Below are 16344 nucleotides of genomic sequence, written 5' to 3'. Positions count from 1 at the left end.
GTCACCCATTGGTTACATGACAGGGGATGGATTAATCAGCAAAAGTCCATTGTAGAATCGACATAAAGGTTGTTGTGTGCTAACATTATGACTTGTAGTTTATAAACTGAAGTAATCAGAAATATCTCTAGACACATTCCTGTTGCTAACAAAATGAGATAACCCCTGAGAAACCTGACATCTTTTTGTCTAATTGCACAGATGCAATTACTACTGGGGATTGAAGGACTGTGTTTACCTATCCTTCTCTCTGATGGGGAAAAAAATCATGCAGGTATGAAGTTAAAGCTCTAAGGCTTTACTTGGTGGGGACATCATTTGTTTCCCTGAACAAGGCAGCAGATTTCAGAGGAAGAAACCGCCCTCTACAGTATGTCCTTTCACACCTGTCAATGAAGGCAACATTGATAGTAGGTTAACGGAAACAAATTTGTCTACTTCAGGCCCATTGCTGTCAGTAAAAGCATCTTCACTTGACTCTAGCTACAATTTTTCCTGATTTGTTATACTGATGAAGGTGGATGGAGAAAATGGTCCATGGGTTTCCCTGCTTTTTTTGTGCAGTGCCTTTCCCACTATGAGAACAAGTAAGATTTTTTTTTTTCTGCACATAAAATGAAAGAAGACCTGCAAAAATAAAGGGACAGAACAGGGAAAGGAATGATTGGGAATATTTGCAAATATCCAGAACCATAGGGAGAAGTGTTTATTGTTAAGATACAAAGGATGCTGAAGTGATGTGCATTGGGCATCACCTTAGTGATTTTAGTCCCTTTAGGGTCTACAACAGGCTTAATGGAGAACTAGCAAAATAGCTCAGCAGCTTTTGGAGAAAGTTGCTAAATCAAGCAGCTGTCAAGGAGGTGTTTCTGGCAATACACCTCTCAAGAAAGAGATCTATTAAGTTTTTATTTATCCAGCTTTTCTGGTGTGTTCTAATAGGACAGGTTCTCAAGACTCCAAAGATAGGCTGGATTCACTGTATCCAGTATTAAACCAGCTACATACAGTAACTTTTAAATAGAAAACAAACAACAACAAAAAAACCTAGTCCTTACTTGTTGATGCGTGAGGCCTCCAAGAACTGCTTTGAAGGGTGTCAGAGCAGGAATCCAGAAAGCCTTGTACCACAGTTTATTCAACCATTTTTTTAAACTGGCCATTCCATTTTTTTCTTCTGTTTGCCTCTAAAAATGGTGCTCTAGTAGATAATATGCATCCTTATAAACTAGTATTTTCTATAGGATAGTCACAAATTGGGGCCATTGGGTCAAAGGGCATTGAAAATGATGCATATTTTAAATTGCCATAGGTGGTCAGGTTACTTGACAAAAAGAGTTTGTCAGTATACCCTCCCACCAACCATACATGAGTGCCCATTGCCCAGCTTCCTTGCCGGAAAAAAGTTAAAAAGAACAATAGTTGTTCTTTTTAACTTTTGCCAATCTGATGGATAGGAAAAATGGCATGGGTTATTTTTTTAATTCCAATTTTTCAGTTAGTGAGGTTGATCATGATGTTTACATATATGAACTGCCTATCACAGCTGTTGGCCAATTTTATTGGAATTATATATTTATTCTTATCATTTCTAGGAGCAGGGTGAACAGAACTATTACGGTTTTATTCTTCTGTTGAGACTGTTTATCTACTGGAATTTATTTTTGCGTATAGTATGAGACAGGGGTCAGAGTATTTCAACAGTCAGGCATACAAAGAGCTAAAAGAAACTGAAAAAGGGCGAATGAGCGGCGAATGTTCGATTCCACTCCAGGCGTTTATACAAGCAGGATTAAGGTCAGATCTTCAAACCATTTCCGGTACAGGTCAAAACTGTCAGGGGGTGAGAACTACTTGTAACGCAGCAAGCCTAGCACTTTATGTTTCAGCTCCCTACTGTCATCGGGATGATGAGATGGTTTCCTATCTGGGAACGATGGGTGGGGTTCCTCTCCTCGCTTCCAGTCCTGGGGTATCTACCCACCGAGAAAGCAGCCTACAGATGGCGCTCAAAACATCCCAAACTCACAGACCGCACCTCCCCGACAGAACAGCCCAACAGCGAAAGGCTGGGACGAGCGACGACGCTCCGCGCATGTGCGCTCTCCGGGGGTCGAAACTCGGACAGGCGCTGTTTACCTAAAGTTGCGTCCTCCAGAGGGCGGCGCATGCGCAAGCTCAGTTTCTGGGCGCTGTGCGTGTCTCTGTAGGTCGGCGCGGGGCGCAGGGGCCGTTGGGAAGATGGCGAGGGTGGGTCTGACCTCTTGGGTACCTTGTCGCAGGTGGGGCTGGATGGCCGTCTCCTTCGGCTTCCACCGTGGGCTCAGCACGTTACTTGCACCGAAGGCCGAGCGGGCGCCACGGTGGCTCCCAGGTCAGTGTCCGAAAGGCTGGAGTAGGACGCGTACTTTCGAACATCCCGGATTCCGGCAGTTCCTGTGCCATGCGTTTTTGGCGCCCCGTTCAGAAATGCCCTTACGCGGTTCTCAGTACCCCAGTTCTAGGCACTTTCGACAATTCTGGTGAAGGCTGTGAGGAGAGCTCTGCCGGACCCTGGGGTATTCTGGACAGCCCGGGCCGTTGGTGGCTTTACGCTCTGCAGTCTAAGGATCCTCTCTGCCCGCCTCCCCTTTGTTAAGCGCCAACATTAGGAAACATTCAGATGTTCATTTAATGCGTTTGATTATTAGTTGCTTTTGCTCTTCTCTGCTAGTTCTAAAGGGTTTACAGATCGTGACTGTTAAGATGCTTAGACCTGCCCTCCCTTGACTTGAGCGATTTTAAAGTATGAACATTTTCTTTGGAAAAGTATAAACGCCGTCATCAAGCCTAATTTCTAGTTTTTTGTTTTGTTTTTTTTTTCCATGATCGCAGCCCAGTAAAAACCGTAGTCATTACTCTACAAAGGAAACTAGAATTTGGACGAAAAATTAGAGCCCCTGAATATTTCCGTTCCTTGTGCTTGATTCTTCTCTGTCCCACCCTACCTCCACTCCCAACCCCCATATATGTAGTCTGTCTTTCTGAATTATGTCTTTTTATTTTTTTGTTTTGTTGTGTTCACACCCTTGCCAGACAGCTGTCAGATGCATAGTGCTTGGAATGGGAATTGTCATGGCAAATACCCTTTGAGTTAAAAATTTTAAGCATATTATCAGTTTAACTTACATTTAATTGTACACAACCAAAAGGCTGTTATATATGTTTTTCTAGCAAAGTATAGTATGTCATTACATTAACTAGAATATGACACTCTTTTACTATTTAGTAAACATTCATTGAACACTTATGCCCCAGGCTTTGAGCTAATCCTTAGAGTACGAAGATCATTCACGGATATAATGTTAAGAACCTGGCCACTTATAACTCACCAAGATTAAACAAGTTGTAATTATCTCATGGAGAATTTCCTGTTGGAAAGTAATATCGAAGAGAGGATATGAAGGAATTTTGGAGTGCTAAGGAAATGGGAAATGAACATTTTTGCTGCTGCAATCTGTCAACCAACATAACTGGCTCCTACTAGCCTTGTTTTTCACTAAAAGTTTTAAATTTGGCATATTTCACTATACATTGAAACTCTGAAACAGGATTACATATAAAAGGGATAGCTTTAAGGGCTTCAATTCAGTTTTTAAAAAAATCAACTTCTCAAATCCAAAATGAGGAAAACTTTATTAGCTTACATGGAAGAGACTGAGAAGTTTTAATTAGCCACAATAAAGTAGAGAAAGGTTTCATGTAATAAAAAAGAGATTCCGTTGGTCCAGAAAAAGACTGTTAAGGGAGTACACAAGCCTAGTTTCTTTGGAGGAAGAAAGTGGGATTATAAATGACTTTTTTTTTTTTAATGTCTTTACATTTTTTAAGAGCAAGTATTGATTTTACAGTAGGGAAGGAACTTTAAAAATAATGAAATGGAACAATCTTGTAAGGTTTACCCATTGTGCCTTTGTACTTGAACTAAGATTTGTGTGTACCATTCACAGAAAACCAGGCCAACAAATAAAACACAGTGATTGGGAGTCCTATGAGAAATCTTTTTCCAAAAATGGTATTATCATGCATTTATTCAAGGTTACTTGTAAAGAAACTGCTCATTGAACCTGCCTCAGCAGATATGGAATCACGATTGGCTGTTACCATGGCCCATGATTTTATGGGTGGAGAGGGAATCAGTAATAAAAGGGGCACAGCACCTCTACCTTTGAAACAACTTCCCAAGGGCAGACCAAACTTGTTTCTCCCCCTCCCCACTAAAAAGTAGAGGATGTGAAATCCCTTAAACATTAAAAAAAAATTTAAAGAAGACAAATCTCACAAGAAAGGGTTAAAACTAGTGTAGGTAAATCTGAATGTTGATTGATACTATTTGGGACAGATGATATAGCAGCAACAGAAAAACATTTTTGACAAGTCTCTCTGTCTTTTGTTGCCTTCAAATTTCCTTCTCATTATGTATTTTGGAAGAATCCTGATTGGACCTTGCTCAGAGAAGACACCGATTGTGACATGATTTTAAAAGATAACATGCACAGACTTGTGACTTTAATACTTCACATCTGTATTTTTTTCTATTAAATGGAAATAGTATTTGACATCAATTTGATGAGTTAAGAAAGTTAAGATTAAAAATATGTATGGTTTTCAAAAAACTGTGTTTGCAAACTATGTTTTGTGTATTTTGTTTAGCTTGCAGACAAAAGACATCAATCTCTTTCCTTAGTCGACCAGACCTTCCAAACCTGGCTTATAAGAGGCTAAAAGGCAAAAGTCCAGGAATTATCTTCATCCCTGGCTATATGTCTAATATGAATGGTACAAAAGCATTGGCGATTGAGGAGTTTTGCAAATCTCTAGGTCACGCCTATATAAGGTAGGAACAACACATTTTAGAGAAAATATTACTACCATTTACTATGGCAGTAGAGAATTACTTCTGCTCTAACCAACTGGAACAAATGTCAGCATTTTTATGGATTAATTTATTTTAATGGTCTGTAAACTTTCATCTTGTGATTTAGGGTTCTTGTAAAGTGCAGCCTTTAAAAGGCCTTTTTTATAGGTCTTTGTGGGGAATTCCTTGTCAGTCCAGTGGATAGGACTCCTAGCTCTTACTGCTGAGGGCCCAGGTTCAATCCGTGATCTGGGAACTAAGATCCCACAAGCCACGCTGCCAAAACAAAACAAAAAACAAAAATAAATAAATAAAGGTCTTTGTGCCACACCGACAATGGTGGCAGAAAAAAACTAGTGGTAACTTAGCTCTTTAGAAACAATATTCTAACATGACAACAAACCAGTATACTAATTGGCTTTCTTGTAATCTCGTAATTAAATTGTGGTTTTCCTTTGGGGACTTAAGGACATTTATTTGACCACTGTTTATTTCCTTTTAAAATATGTAGTTTAAAATAATATATGTGTTTAAAAGTATTGTAAAATTAATATTGTATAATTCGCATTTCCACTGAGTTTCTTTTCTTTCACTTCTGTAGCCTGAATATGTATAAGCATAAATAAGGATATGTGTTGTTTACTACTTGATTTCACAGTTCCTAATATTTCATACTGATAATTATTTTACTAAAATCATGTGTTTACATTGTTATTAGATTTGTTTACTTATAACCATCATTTATTTAGTGCCTGATTTGCCAGAAGAGATAGTATGGTTTAGTAAAAAGAACACTGGCCTGGAATTCAGGAAACATGGGCTGTAGAATTAATGCTAGCAATAACTGACAAGATGAGTCAGTTAATAAATGCTGGACCTATTTTCTTCATCATAAAAAGGAGGAGATAGGACGAAAGATAATTTCTGAATTCTTTTCTAGCACTAACAACCTAAAAATCTATTTATCTAGTTTTTAGAAGAGTTTCACTAACATTCACTCAATAGGTCTAGAAAATACAGCTTTTAGAAATAAAATAAAAAATAATTAGAAATAAAAAAAATTTTAACTTTTAGAATTAAAAATAAGACTTTTATCTATTCAATATGTTAGCAAAAATTATGTCAGTTGTATGAATTTTGTCTTAGTCCTGTTATCAAATTAACTGGATTATTTCATTTTCATGATCAGAACTCTGGAGTATTTTTTACAGGTAGACTTTCCAGCACTATACTGGTGCTGTGAAATATACAAAGAATTATAAAACATGGTCATTGCCTGTAAGGATCTTTTAATCAGGGTGGGGAAATGCAAGATAAAATACATATGGGAAATTAGACAGAAATATTCATCAAAATGTGATTATGTCAAAGAGCCAGATACTAAATTGTATAAGGTGAGAGAAAACTAGGAGTCGAAGTAGATAGAAAAAACTTTATAAAGGAACACTGAAAAATAGTTAGGATTTGGGTAAGAAGGAAGAGCTATCCAGGAAGGGGAGGACTACCCTGAGCAAAGCATGATGATATCAGAAAACTTGCCACCATTCTCCTTCTTTGTCCCCAAAAGAATTTGACTCAAGAAATCCCCATTTTATCAGTTCTCGAATTTAAATTGAGACTATGAGAGCTATAACCAGTTCCTAGCTCCCTACAGGACATATAAGGGAGTTTTCTGCATTTTGGATGCATATGAAATAAATTTTCTTTTTAAAGGTATATTAAGTAATGAGGATGAAATTATAATGTATACAGACAATTATGTGATACTGTATTAAAATGTAGCCGAAGTGCATCTTTATAAAACTTTATAAAGTATAGCCCTTCGTTACAATTTTTAATTTGATCAGGTTCCTTTTTATTTGCTTTCATCGCAATCTAATCACTATTAGCTACTGATTGCATTTTAACTTGTTATAAGAGATTTTATCTTCTATTTATACTCCCAATTTCTCAGTTTACCTTTGTTGTGATTTTGTCTGTGAAACTTAGATCTTGAATGAGGAAATGGTTAGTTCTGTATATTACACAAGGAATAGTACATATGGTTCTGTGTAAATGGTTTTTTAATATCCTGCCACCATGCCTAAAATAAGATTGAGTCGGAGCTCAGGAGCACATGGTTTTAGAGCTGGTCTTCTCTCATAATTATTTCTAATAAAATTTAAAATTTTAGATTTGGGAATATGTTCCAGAGTATTGGGGCTGCTAAGACAGAATTGCATTACTGTGTTTAAAAGTTTTAAACTGCTGAATGTTTTTTAATTATCTTTGTCACTTGGTTAGGGTTCAGCAAGAATGAACTATATTGTCACCTATTAGTATCACTGAATGTTTATATTTTCCTTTTTGAAGGCCCTCTACATCTGTTTTGCATTTTCACCATGTAGTTGTAAGGCAACTGTAAACAAAATACAGCAAGTAGAGATGTGTGATTGCCCACGGAGGGGGCTAAAGGAGAAATAGTTGGTGTCTTTATCCCCTCTTCTCCCTGATCTGTCTTCTATATCCCCTGGATTGAGGAGAAATAATAACCGAGATTTAGACTTCAGTAGCTGCCTTGTTACGCTATTTCCCTAGGATCCAAAACCACTTCACTTCATACCTAATTTTAATTTCTTTCTCCATCACTTTTATTTACTTATTTTTAAATTTTATTTTATTTATTTATTTGTGACTGCATTGGGTCCTCATTGCTGCACATGGGCTCTCTAGTTGTGGCGAGCGGGGGCCACTCCTTGTTGCGATTGGCAGGCTTCTCATTGTGGTGTTTTCTCTTGTGGAGCATGGGCTCTAGGTGCACGGGCTTCAGTAGTTGTGGCATGCGGGCTCAGTAGTTGTGGCTCGTGGGCTCTAGAGTGCAGGCTCAGCAGTTGTGGCACGCGGGCTTAGTTGCTCTGTGCCATGTGGGATCTTCCCAGATCAGGGATTGAACCTGTGTACCCTGCATTGGCAGGCGGACTCCCAATCACTGCACCACCAGGGAAGTCCCTCCATTACTTTTTAATCCCTTATCTCTAAGAAAATAAGTATACACTATATATCACATATATATTCTTCAAGTACATGAAAAACATTAGGATTTAATAGTTTTCACCAGATTTTAAGAATCAGAAAAATACTGAAAACTTTAAATTTAAATAAAATAGTTCTTTATACTTTTACGTTCTACTTCTATTCATTTAATATGTATTATAGTACTCAGTGTGTGAGGTTCACATGCTAGCCACTATGGAGAATGCAGAAACAAAAATAAGATGATGGTAGTTCCCCTCTAGGATCTTTACAGTCTCATAGGAATGATGAGACACAAATACATAAGCTGTCTTATAGAGCAGGATATAATAAAATGATTGTGACTAATAAAAGTGAATTCTATCCAAGTTTCATTAGGTAGAGGTTTGTTTTTTTTTTCAGCTTGTCTGGGAAGTCTTTCCAGCAAAATTTCATTTGGACTAAGCTCTGAGAGGGGATATTAGTAATGAAGGTGATGGGAGAAGATATTCCACTTGAAGGAAATGGGTGAAGCGTAAAAGAGAGACAGAAAACGTAGTCTTTTTTAGGAACAGCAAGTTGATCAGTTTGACTAAAGCAGTAGTTTCATCAGAAGAAATAAAAGTTCAATCTGAGATGACTAAAATATGTTCTTTAAAAACAGGCTAAAGCACTAAATTTTTATGTTATATATCACAGGAAGCCATTGAAATTAATGTCATAGCAATACAATGTGTCAGACAAAACCTGACAGTATAAAGTAGGTCCATTTGGAGAAAGAATGACACAGTGATGAGGCTGCTGTGATAGGGTAGGTTTAAGATGAGAAAGACCTGCACCAAGACACCAGTCTTACCAAGCTGAGGAGAAAGGGGTGCATGTGAGAAAAAATGAGAGAGTGAGGATAGTACAGGGCAGGCAGTGTTCTATACCCTGCGGAAAAACAAACCTGAAATAAAACAGTCTGCCCTTGAAGAACTGACATTCTAGTCAGAGACATATATTTAAAACTTGATTACAACACGCAATATGAAAAGTGTTAATTGGGGGCTTCCCTGGTGGCGCAGTGGTTGAGAGTCCGCCTGCCGATGCAGGAGACACGGGTTCGTGCCCCAGTCCGGGAATATCCCACGTGCCGCGGAGAGGCTGGGCCCGTGAGCCGTGGCCGCTGAGCCTGCGCATCCGGAGCCTGTGCTCCACAACGGGAGAGGCCACAACAGTGAGAGGCCCGCGTACCACAATAAAAAAAAAAAAAAAAAAGTGTTAATTGGGTACAAAGAAAGTGACCTACTACTACTAAACGACACATTCTGTCAAAGAAAGTTCCTCAAAGGAGGTGACATGACTTAAAGGATGACTAGGAGTTTGGGGAAGGAAGGCTTTTTAGGCAGTGGAACAGCATGCAAAGTCTCAAAGTTAGGAAAGGGCTTATCCAGGAATTGGGAGTAGTTCAGTATGACTAGGGTTTAGGGCAGTCTGCAGGAGTGGTGTGATACTTCATGATTTATTGAATTGAGACCTTGAAGGAGAGGTAAAGTTCACAGATCAAACAGACTTTGAGCCTGGAGAACTAGGAAGTTGGAAGGAAAGAAAACCAAGAGGAGGAGCTAGTGATGATGAATTTGATTCTGGACTTCTCTTTTCCTTCTACTAATTGAGTAAACATAACAGTTAGCACTTACCATGTGCAAGGGACTGATCTAGGCACTGGGAAAGCAGTGTGAACAAAACAATCTGCCCATATGGAGCTTCCATTCTAGTGTGGGAGATAGACCACAAACCAATAATCAAATATGTGTATTGTCAGGTAGCAATATTTGCTATAAAGAGAATAAAGCAGGGTAAGGAACTAGAGAATGCTGAAAGAAGCACAACTTTAGTTTGAATGGTCAGAGAAGACTTACGGAGATGTAACATTTGAGCCAAAGGCCTAAATGAAGTGAGGGAGCAATCTGAGTGGATATCTGGAGTAGAGTAGTCCATGTGGAAGGAGAAGCTGTTGTAAAACTCCTGAGGCAGGAATGTGGGTGGTATATTCCATTAACTTCAAAAAGGAAAGTAAGCATACAACTGGGAGGGAGAGAGAACAGTAAGCAATGAGATCAGAGAGGTAGTTAGGGGCTAGAGGATGGTAAGGACTTTGGATTTTACTTGAAGATTATACAAAGCCTTTGGAGGGTTTGTGCAAGACATGATTTTTGTTTTAAAAGGATCACTGACTACTGTGTGGGGAATAGACTCTGAGGGTGAAAAATGAAAATGGAGATCTACTAGGAGACTGTTGCATTAGTTCAGTCAAGAGAGGATAGTGATTTGGACCAGGCTGGCAGCAGTGGAGGAGGTGAGAAAGTAAGTGGCTATGGGAGATCTTTGAAGGTTAAGACAGTAGGATTTGCTGAAATACATATTGACTTCACTGTTTTACTTTAATATATTTTAGACATTATAATAATGATCAATGTGCTGTCTTCCTTAAAAAAGAGAGAAGCAAATACATAGATATCTAAATATAGATATGTTTTCTCTTTTTCCAGGTTTGATTACTCAGGAGTTGGAAATTCAGATGGTAACTTAGAAGAATGCACAGTGGGAAAATGGAGAAAAGATGTTCTTTCTATAATTGATGACTTAGCTGAAGGACCACAGGTGACTATTTTTGTTAAATATGATGATAATTGTTGACTGCAACCTCATGACATTTGAGCTGTTTCTTTAGATGTGAAAATTTATTTAATATTTTAAATGTCTTAACAATCCATTTTTATATTTCAATATCAAATCAATCAGTTCTATTATTTTCACTTTCTCATAAAACGAAGGTAGCATTTTACTTTTCATTTTACAAATTTTATTTGTCTAGTTTATTCTCTATTATAGACCTAATACTTTAACAAAAAGTAATCATAATCTTAATTTTACTTTGTGCCAAATATTAGAAGTCTGGGAGCCAATGAATGTAGAGAAAGAAAGTATATACATTCTATGAAATTATTCACTTCCTTACAGAAAAGAAAAAGAAATTCCTCTTTAAAACTACATGTTTTTATGTTTAGATACTAGTTGGATCTAGCCTCGGTGGATGGCTTATGCTTCATGCTGCAATCGCACGGCCACAAAAGGTTGTGGCTCTTATTGGCGTAGCAACAGCTGTGGATAGCCTAGTGACACAGTTTAATCAGCTTCCTGTTGAGGTAAGTCCCAGGCAACCTCCGTGTATCCCTCCTGTCGTTCTTTTGCTCCCTCTTTGAATTTTGTTCATGTGTCATCTGTCCTTTGACTTGTTACACTGGCCCATCTTTTGTCTTAACTGCCTTTTTGTATACCATTTCTTTGCCTTCTTTAACTATTTGGTCTCCTGTTTAAGGTTTTCTTTTTTTTCACAGTCACTTCAAATCATTTTGCCAAATATTTGAGCCACATGAATGAAATCACACTTTAAATTTCTTGTTTTAGCAACATTTTATTAACCATGTTTGTTTATTTGGATCATACATCGTGATCTCTTTTTGGATCTCTTAGTCTTATTTTGTGGCTTCTGGGAAATAATACCTATTCTATGACCATGTTAAGACAGCTAATCAATTATGAAACTTTTTTTTTTTTTTTTAGCCTGAAAGCCTCAGATCCACTCTCAGAAGAGTTCTCTGAGCACACACTGTCAGTCATACACAGGAGATGAGACTTGCCATTCCTGGCCTAGACACTAAATTAGCATTCTTTTTCTACTCCTAATTCTCACCTTTAAAAAAAGAAGGTGCTTTTCACCATTAGCATGTTCTTCAGTAACTCATGATAGAAATAAGGTTTCTGGAATAATTGGGAAGGGAATTCGTTTATTATACTTTGTTATTGGACATACGTTTAAGCACTTCAGTTGTCTGCAAGGATAAAAAAAATGGTGGGTAATACCTGTTTATTTTTGTGTGTGTTGTTTTTTTGTTTTGCAATCAATTAAGTTCTCCTTGGGCATATGTTTCCTAGGGCTCTAAATTTCACTTGTGGGACTAAGACCCTAGCAGAAAGAAAACAGTCCGGAGCAGTGGTTCAGAAAGTGTAGGCCCGAGGCCAGCAGCAACAGCATCACCTGAGAACTTGTAGAAATGGATATTCTTGAGCTTCACCAAGACCAGCTGAATCAGAAACTGGGAGTAGGGCCCAGTAATCTGTTTTAACCAAGCCCGCAGGTGAAGTGTGAGAACCACTGCTCTACAGAGTGGGGGAGCAGGAGGGGGAGGAAAAGCAAAAGAAGAAAAAAAGCCTGTGTGGTGTCGAATGGTAGAATGTCATTGAATTTGCCTCAAGTTCTGCATTGAATTCAGTGCCATGTACTCTCTGTTCTAAGTTTATTCTTAGTTCACATTGTTCTTTCCATTTCCTTAAGAATGGCATTGTCTGCATAGTCAGGTTCTTCATATGATTTCCTATCAGAGCTAAAATTACAAAGCTGATCTTCTTTGCACTTACCTCCTATTTCTGAATTGTTTTCACTTTCTTGATTGTTTCTTATACGTGGTTGCTCCATGTCCTCATGCTGCTAAATTTTCCTGCCATTGTATCCTTCTGCATGTAAACCTTGGACCCCTTACTCTGTTCTCTAACTCAATAATGCAGCGCTTCTCATGGTAGGAAATTATTTCAAGAAGATGGCCTACTGGAAAAGAATTGATTAAACAATTTTGGGAGGTTATTGGTAAATGACAAGATCTGTGTACATTTATTTTTATGTGTGTGTATCCATCACTCAGAGGGAAGATATGGTAGATACCCTGTAAGTGACTGAGAAGATCTATAGCCTGCAAATCAGGGTATATCTTTGCTAATCCTAAATCAGACCAGCAAAAATTCTTAAACAGAAACATGTTGACCCTTATTAACTTAAAAGCATGTGTAAAGAAAGAGCAGGGACCCTAGGACCACTATCTCTTCTTCTCCACATAGGCAGCCAGTACTAGCAGTGTCAAGGGAATGGAGGTGGAGGTTTTTACTATCTTCTTTAGCCCTGGGAATGTTAAGACCCAGCATTACTCTTTATGTAGGAACTTGACTTACCTCTTAACTAACTCTAATCATTGTCTGCTTCTTTGGACAGTAGAGGGCGTCAGGCAGGTTGCACAGCTGTTGGAGTCTAAGCTTCACAGCCACATTGCCTTGTTAGTTTATTCTTGGTGTAGAAATTATGTATATTGTACATTTTCTCTGATTAATACTGTTTTTGCTATTTCTGTACTTTGTGAGGCTTTGAGACATATAAGATTTTGTAAAGTTAAGTTTGTTCTTCAAATGGACAATATTCATTCAACTCAATAGCAGATAACAGAGCTAGTTGGGGTGGGCAATGATGCTTAAAATGAAACTATTATTAATTATGTCTCAGTAATTAACATAGTTCCCACTTCATCTAATAATCAATGAGACTAAGTTCTTATTACTGAAATTACCAATTCAGGAACAGTCATGAGTAGCTTGAAGGTAACTGAATATCATTTTTACTTTAAATATTTGATTCATATGTTGCTTTAATGCAAAGTACCCCATGATACTAATATAGGTTCATATATTTTATAGTTTTTTAGACTTCCACTAATTTTAAATCATTTGGATATAGATATTTAGAAGTCTAGGTTTCAGATATACAGCTTTTTCACTGAATCAAATCTCTTTGGAATTTTATAAAAGACATTAAAATTCCTAAGTACACAGATTATGTCATACATATTTTACTGTTTAAATTCATTTTTGCCTCTTTGTAATAAGTCAACAATTTTAAATGTGGAAAAATCATAATGTTTTCATTGAAAATGTAAATACAAAATTTTTGAAATATATTGTATGTAGCTTTTCTTTCCTTATATTTTTCTTTATTTTTGATAAGATGTCCATCTGTTTTTATAGACAGAAATGCCCTTCATATTATATGGTTGCAAGAGGCTTAAAGCTATTTACATCTTGATTTACTAGTTCAAGTTGTGATAATCTTTCCAAAGAATTTATTATATGCATATAAACCTTTATGTTCAAAGATGTTCATGGAAGTATTCAGCAGTGTGGGAATGGTCAAGTTAATTATCTTAGATGCATTATAGTGGACAATTATGCAGCCTTTAAAAACTTTTAATAGAATCTTTTAAATCCCAGAAATATATATATTGAATACATAAACCAGCGCTGAAAACTATATATGAATTGTAATAGCTAAGTGTTTTACATACTGTATATATAAAAACCAAACACATGTAGAAAAATACTGGAAGGAAATAAGCCAGAATAATAATGGTTGTTATATCCACGAAATAGGATTATGGTGATTTATTTATTTTTATGCTTTTTTTTTTAAAAAAAGGTAGAGTTTTTTGGTTTTGTTTTTAATAAATTTATTTATTTATTTATTTTTGGCTGCGTTGGGTCTTCATTGCTGTGTACCGGCTTTCTCTAGTTGCGGCGAACGGGGTCTGCTCTTCCCTGCAGTGTGTAGGCTTCTCATTGTTGTGGCTTCTCATTGCGGAGCACGGGCTCTAGGGCGCACGGGCTTAGTTGCTCCGCGGCACGTGGGATCTTCCCGGACCAGGGCTCGAACCGGTGTCTCCTGAACTGGCAGGCAGATTCTTAACCACTGCGCCACCAAGGAAGCCCTGTTTTGTTTTTTATTTATTTAATTTATTTTTGACTGCGTTGGGTCTCGTGTGAGCTTTCTCTAATTGCGGCGAGTGGGGACTACTCTTCTTGCGGCGTGTGTGCTTCTCATTGCCGTGGCTTCTCTTGTTGCGGAGCAGAGGCTCTAGGCATGCGGGCTTCAGTAGTTGTGGCACGAGGGCTCAGTAGTTGTGGCTCATGGGCTCTAGAGCGTAGGCTCAGTAGTTGTGGCACACGGGATTAGTTTCTCCGCGGCATGTGAGATCTTCCTGGACCAGGGCTTGAACCCGTGTCCCCTGCATTGGCAGGTGGATTCTTAACCACTGCACCACCAGGGAAGTCCCTTTTTATATTTTCCACGTTTCTATAATAAGTATATGTTACTTTAACTAGAAAAATTGTTTAAGACAAATTATAATCTAAAAAATAGAAATTCTTCAAGAATCAAAGAATACCCAGCGTTTTATTTTAAGGATAGAAATGATACGATGCTCAGTTTTCAGGAAGTATTTGGAAGACTTCTTTGTCATCCACAACAACAAACAAATTTTTTCTCATTCCATAGAACTCTAAAAGGCAAAAACTACATTTTTTTTATATTCAGGATAAAATTGGGTGTGTATGGTTGCCCCAGAATAACCACTGTCTTATTTTTCTTTTTTAGCACTATGCTTTATTCTTCTCCTCCCACCCCATCCCCATTTTAGTAACTTCTCGTATATGCACTTTTAGTTTCATGATTTTTAAATGTAAACAATTTTTATTCCTAAGATTTGATTTTATGTAATATGAATGCCACCTGTACTGATTCCAAGAAATTATTGTACTTTTCTCCCCTTCATTTTCCCTTTCAAGTTGGAATGAAGCAATACCTGATTTTTAAGACGTTACACGTTAAAGTTAGTTAAATCTGTTTGAATCCTAGTTACAGCAGTTAACTACCTTTCAACTTTAAACATATGTATTACTCTAACTTTAATATCCTCTTTTGTAAAAATGAAATAAGAACAGATAGTATCAGGATCGTATGAGATACTATGTGGAAAATACTTGTCACAGCTCCTTGCACATAGTAATTAATTACTGATAATTATCATCATTATATTTTTATCTGTTTTCCCCTTCTTCAAAGACTGCTTTTCTTGAATTGTTTAAGACTATTGTATGTGTTAATGTTGCATAAATACTTTTGTTTTCCTCATTTTTCCCAATAGGCAAAAAAGGAAATAGAGATGAAAGGTGTGTGGTCCATGCCATCAAAATACAGTGAAGAAGGATTTTATCGCATTCAGTACAGTGTCATTAAAGAAGCAGAGCACTACTGCTTGTTACATAGTCCTATTCCTGTGAACTGCCCTATAAGATTGCTCCACGGCATGAAGGATGACATTGTACCATGGCATACGTCCATGCAGGTTGCTGACCGAGTAGTCAGCACAGATGTAGATGTCATCCTCCGAAAGAATAGTGATCACCGAATGAAGGAAAAAGCAGACATTCAACTGCTGGTTTACACTATTGATGACTTAATTGATAAGCTTTCAACTGTAGTTAAGTAGAATCACAGTTTTAGTTGGAATGTAAAGTAATGGATCCAGAAGATGGAAGCTGGATAACAGATGAAGGACCCTGAAATTTAGAAGGTTTGTTTCTCTTATCTCTACTTTGTAGGTATCATGTGAGTATTTAATGGTGTATTTGCACAAGTGATTCAGATTGTGAAGAAAGTACCAGCTTCTGTTTGAAAAATGTTCTCCTTCCTTCAATCCTTGATTTTTTTCATTAAAATATTTCCTATTTTTTTTTTTTTTTTTTTTTTTTTTTTT

At 37.4% G+C, this 16344-nt stretch overlaps 1 protein-coding gene across 2 annotated transcripts; it reads left to right on the top strand.

Moving 5' to 3' along the window:
- The first annotated feature begins 2241 nt into the window (after positions 1–2241).
- On the top strand, positions 2242–16334 carry ABHD10 (abhydrolase domain containing 10, depalmitoylase). Of its 2 annotated transcripts, XM_024735371.1 has the most exons (5): positions 2242–2374; positions 4693–4876; positions 10423–10534; positions 10942–11079; positions 15733–16334. In XM_024735371.1, the coding sequence occupies exons 1-5, from the start codon at positions 2242–2244 to the stop codon at positions 16075–16077; spliced, it is 912 nt and encodes a 303-aa protein (XP_024591139.1). In that variant the 3' UTR covers positions 16078–16334. The 2 variants fall into 2 exon arrangements, with proteins under 2 accessions (XP_024591139.1, XP_024591140.1); XM_024735372.1 differs by lacking the exon at positions 4693–4876 and having other exon boundaries at positions 2281–2374.
- The last annotated feature ends 10 nt before the right edge of the window (positions 16335–16344 follow it).

The sequence above is a fragment of the Neophocaena asiaeorientalis genome, unplaced genomic scaffold, assembly GCF_003031525.2.
Source record: "Neophocaena asiaeorientalis asiaeorientalis breed wild unplaced genomic scaffold, Neophocaena_asiaeorientalis_V1.1 scaffold136, whole genome shotgun sequence".
NCBI lineage: Eukaryota > Metazoa > Chordata > Mammalia > Artiodactyla > Phocoenidae > Neophocaena > Neophocaena asiaeorientalis.
This window is presented reverse-complemented; position numbering and strand designations above follow the sequence as displayed.

Bases quoted from the DNA above. Each gene is read 5' to 3' on its own strand.
- ABHD10 (XM_024735371.1), top strand. From the start codon at position 2,242: ATGGCGAGGGTGGGTCTGACCTCTTGGGTACCTTGTCGCAGGTGGGGC. The intron at 2,375-4,692 runs GTCAGTGTCCGA...TATTTTGTTTAG, and splicing joins GGCGCCACGGTGGCTCCCAG to CTTGCAGACAAAAGACATCA. The intron at 10,535-10,941 runs GTGACTATTTTT...TTTTATGTTTAG, and splicing joins ACTTAGCTGAAGGACCACAG to ATACTAGTTGGATCTAGCCT.